Below are 5,011 nucleotides of genomic sequence, written 5' to 3'. Positions count from 1 at the left end.
GTATGTGTTGGCCAACACCTATGTGTGTGCCTGTGTGAGCATGTGTATGTTTATGAGCATGTATGTATTTGTGTGTGAGTATCTGAGTACACTCACATGTGCATGAATGTGTGGAAGCTTGAGGGCAGCAGCAGAGCAAATAATATCAAATATTATAACATCATGTTCATCATCCAGAGACTATAATGACATGGCCCTCTGTCCTTTCTTGATAGAGTCCACACGTCTGATTTCTCAGACTGTCTCTGTAAACTGCCTCTTTCTTCACCAAGCTTTCTGAATTTCTTGTATCTCTTACTTCTGCATTCTCCACTGGCTACATTTTCTCAGCTTTAGGCATTAAACTTGAGGTTGGTTATAAGAATTAAACTAGTCATAGACAAACCTACCTTTCAGGGTATCCTTTGAAACCTGGTTAGAAGTCCTCAGGACTCCATAACTCTCGAGAGGGGCAACACCAAAATCACAGGGCCAACCCAAAGAATCCAGCTGGTGTGAGCCATAGCTAGGCTAGTTTGAACCACAGCTGCACCTTGTTGGCTGATTAATAATCTTGAGGGGGAAATGTCTCAGGAAAACCAGTTCCCAGAAGGCCTTGTGTGAAGTCACAATGCCCAGGGGCTATCTTTTCAAGGAAATATCTTTTAAGAGTTCACATTTTATATCTCTGAGCCCTCTCTTACTAGAATATTTCTGCCTTCTGACATGCCCTCAAGGCAAGAGAAAGGATGCTAACTTCCTTCAGAGATAGGAAATACTGCTTCTTTTGCACTTTGCATTTCAACTTCTTGGACCTATCCTTTGTCAGTATTTCCCCTTGGTTGTAAAAATGATGAAAAGATTTATGGATATTTTTAATACACATGAAAAAGTGATATATAATTGCAAATTTTCTCAAGAAATTACTTTAAGAAAAGATATCTCTGGACCATGTATTCCAGAAGAAGCTGTATGTTTAGTCAAGCCTGAGCATGGAAGAGTCTACTCTTTTGGAGAATAAGCCCTAATTTAAATAATTATTTTTGTGTATGTGCATCGTGGTAAACAAAAGTTCCTGAAAGAAACAGCATCTTCTACTAAGCCTTCTGTAAGGCTGATTCACTAACTAGAACTTCGATGATTGCAGAAAGGTGTGAATGTTTGAAGTGGTTGGAAATCAGGCAACAAGTTTCTGGGGCTGCCTTCACTCTCTTGATAGCTATTTTCTACTCTGTGTGTGAGCTAATGTATCTGTGAGTACTGGATAAATCTTTGGATTGTAAAAGTATCTAGCTGCCACTAACAAAATTTTAAGAATGTCATCTGGTAGCATCTGAGTCATATGGCAGAAAATTTCCCACTGGTTATGGAAAAATGTATCTCTTAACTGAAAGAAAATAAGAGATTGTTTGTTCTTGAGCCAAGATGTTAGTGACTATGGCATGGAAACATTTAGGTTACCCTACTCCAGGCTCTCCAATGTAGAAGCAGTTTTACAGAGGTTTATAGTAGCAGGAAAAAGAAAGTTATAAATCAAGGAATTTAAAAATACATTAGTAGAAACACCAGTACAGCAGGTTATAACACAATCAAGAAATCTCAACTATAGGCCCAGGTTTTAAATGGTTAACTCTTCCACTGATGGAGAATGGCAGGCAACAGAAAGAAAGAGACTGATTGGGCCTGGCATGTGCTTTTGAAACACAAACCCCACCTTAAGTAACATACTTCCTTCCACAAAACCACACCCACTCCAACCTCCTAATCCTCCTAATCCTTTCAAATGATGCCAATCCTTGGTGACTAAGCACTCATATATATATATATGTGTGCTCAAACCACAGGCTAAAGTTGTGATAAAGGTTCATATTCTAAGTAAAGACCCTTAATACAGGTTTCAGATAAAGGGTTGAGGCTCCATGCTGTATGGCTGATGAGTAGCCTATAGTACTTTCTTGAAATCAGGTTTGTTTTGATTTCTATGTTGCAAGAAAAAATGGGAAATATTCAGCCTTACAGCTAACAAGTGTCCATCATGACAGATTTAACTCCTGATTGCTTAGAGAGCTTAGCAAATTCATCTGTGGAAGAGACTATTAGAGATTTGCAGGAAGTCACAGGAAGGTCTCTGGCATCTCTCTTATTCCAGCTGTGAGGACAGAGAATGAAAAAGCTGTAAGTATATCCTGAGTAGACCCTAGCTCAACCCAACAGTAACTTAGTTTCTCATTTATCTTCAATGTCCTAGGTCTATCCAGATGAAGGATATCACATTTCAGACAAGAGCAAGCATCATTTTTACAGCACAATTCTCAGATTCTTCAGTGATTGTCTAAAGGAAGAGGTATCTGTGCTGCCACAGGAACCAGAAGAAGATGAATAATGGACTTCACTTATACAGAGCTGAAGGGAATATTGAGGCTCAATGAAACTGAACCAAGAGACTGTCTTGTTGTAGACGCTCCAGAATTCTAAGGGCAGCTTGAGGAGATAAACCTGGAACAGCACACTCAGACAGTGAACTAGACCTTGGAGACAGACATCCACACTACTGTGCTGCCAAGGGTGCAGAAGGTGTTTCATTGTAAACGGAAGTTGCAAGGGTTGGTTTCCTGGGGAAAAAATTAGTTTCACATTAAAGTAGGAATAGTGCATGTTTCCTTCCGTTATCCCCTTTTGTTCTGTGACTAGTTACCCTCACTTTGATTTCAATGGTCATGATCACCTTTGCATAAAGTGCATAACGTACCATCAGTACCACAGTCCCTGATCTTTGATGGCTGAGCTGCAATCTAACATGTTAATGTATCTTTATAATAAGTGCAATTTTCTCATTGTCTATTATTATGCTTAAGAAAATATTCAGTTAATAAACAAAAAGCAGAGTATTTTACATAAAGTTCTGTTTTTAAAAAGGAATTATTAAATGAGTCAAGGCTATGTAGAAATATGGATTTCAGCACCTTCCAAAGTTCAGGCAGTTGTCAGTAGATAGAATACTTTTAAATCAACACACACGAGTGTTTGTCTCACAGTATAATATAAATATATATATACACGCACGTGTGCATATGCAGACAGTGAGTCTATCTTTATATGTTACTCATGCTACAAAGGGTAAACTTTAATGAATTACAGTGGCTACTCTTTTACAGGCTGCAATGGATGCTTCTTTAATGAGCCAAATATGATGAGACCCTTTTGTTTCCAGTTCAGATTCTAGCAATTGCTTTCCTATAAATGTTTGGGTTATGTTTGGTATTGTTTCTAGTGGTTAATAGTTTTCTAGTTGCAGTTTACTTTTTTGAATATGATATCTTGTCACATGTAAATTAGATATTAAATATTAAATTATAGTTTCTGATAAAGAAATTTTGTTAAACAAATGCAATGCCACTGAGTGGCATTTTGCTCTCTTGGTGGAGAAGGCTTTTTTAAACACTCAAACCTTTTACTTCAAATTCTCCGTGCAGTAAAGTCAATTCTCATTTTCATTATAAAAGCAGAAATAAGAATTAATTCATTTTTCCCAGAGTCTACTCAGCATTCCATGCCTGCTCAATGCATCTATTGCTGTTTAACTAAGCCCTTACTATAAGAATTAAAAGAAATCATTTTTATTCATTGCCCCTCACCCCCAGAACACAAACAGCAGTATGTGGTATTGCATTTCAATGGACAGGACATGGGGTACTAAATCCTACAGTGTGTCAGTTTGGAGCAATTAGTAACTGAGAATGAAAATTAAACTTAACTGTGTGAAGTTTCAGTCATGAGAGGGCAGACAGCTATGGTGACTGAAGTTGGGTGTGTTTTCAGTCCATATAACAGATCTTCCAGAAGATGTTGGAAAGTCTGAAACCAAAGTCTGATGCTCAGAAAAATCCCAGTGGTCTAATGTCTTTTCACAGCCTAAATCTGATCTTTGGGAAAGCTGGGTTTCTCTGTCCTCTGAAAACCAGGAAGAAAATTTTAAAGTAAAGAATTTCTTCAGCCACCCTACGCTTTATCAACTGCACAGCCTGGGATTCTAAGGTGTGGATATGAAAGCTGGTTCTCCCTCTTTTTTCTTCAGTGCTTTGGAATTGTGTCTTCACTGCTCCATTAGATTCAATTTAATAAGGGAAAGATGCCCTCTCCAGAAAGACCCATTTTAGGTCTTTTTCAAAGGATAGTGAACACATTTTTTAACAAAATAGGTTGTAATGTTTCCAAGGAAAGTTTTGCCTATTTTATTAAGATGGAAGTTTCTTTTTAGGCTGATTTGAAGTCCAACTGAAGCTTTTTAATCAATATTTTAGAATTCAACCACTAGAGATTTTTATGATGCAAAAAATTATGTTGTCTGAAAGATGTGGTTTTATTGAATGTCTATTTGAGTAACATTTAAAAAGTGTTTACCTTTTCCTGTCCATCATTTCTCTTGTTTATGGTTATTATCAATGTTTATCTATTTTTTGATTTATTTAATACAGTTTGTAATGTGAAAGTCACTTGTCTGGGACCACATTCACGTCACAGCACCAATGGATCTCACATGAAAATATGTTTAATAGGAAGATGGGGAGTTGTCTTCTCTGTGATTTGGGGGGCTTTCATGACTGGGACATGTCACCCAAAGGAAATGCTCACTGGTGTCTTCTCCTCTACATGGTGGGATTGTAGAACAGGACAGGACTTTTACACTTTTGCCTCAGATGCATCTCAATGATTTTCTGCATATTCAAAATTCTGAAGGTTTCCTGAGACTTCAATGCCAAGCTTCCTCCATGATAGTTTCTCCATATTAAAATAAAGTTTCAAGTCAGACTTACATTTCTATGGTGAGAGTCTTCAGGAGTATTAACTCAGAAAGGAACACATAACCTTTGAAACTCCTTTGAAAGCAAATTTGTTTTTCCTACTCTCATTGAGAGCATTACATACTCAGTAAATAAGAACAAAGAAATAGCGTATTAATGGCTCTTGGCATTGCCAGGATAAATTATCACAACCAAAAGCAACTTAGGGAAGAAAGGTTTAAGATTACTGC

At 37.4% G+C, this 5,011-nt stretch overlaps 1 protein-coding gene across 4 annotated transcripts in view; it reads left to right on the top strand.

Annotated features, from left to right (window-relative positions):
• Positions 1-4,472, top strand: part of Dpp10 (dipeptidyl peptidase like 10) — a 1,458,922-nt gene extending 1,454,450 nt beyond the window's left edge. For all 4 annotated transcript variants that reach the window (XM_021165015.2, XM_021164934.2, XM_029476885.1 and 1 more), the window contains exon 26: positions 2,228-4,472. In XM_021165015.2, the coding sequence (XP_021020674.1) occupies positions 2,228-2,362 (135 nt within the window). In that variant the 3' untranslated portion in view covers positions 2,363-4,472. The remainder of the gene's footprint in view (positions 1-2,227) is intronic.
• Positions 4,473-5,011: the final 539 nt, after the last annotated feature.

This window comes from Mus caroli, chromosome 1 (assembly GCF_900094665.2).
Source record: "Mus caroli chromosome 1, CAROLI_EIJ_v1.1, whole genome shotgun sequence".
In the NCBI taxonomy this organism is placed as follows: domain Eukaryota; kingdom Metazoa; phylum Chordata; class Mammalia; order Rodentia; family Muridae; genus Mus; species Mus caroli.
This window is presented reverse-complemented; position numbering and strand designations above follow the sequence as displayed.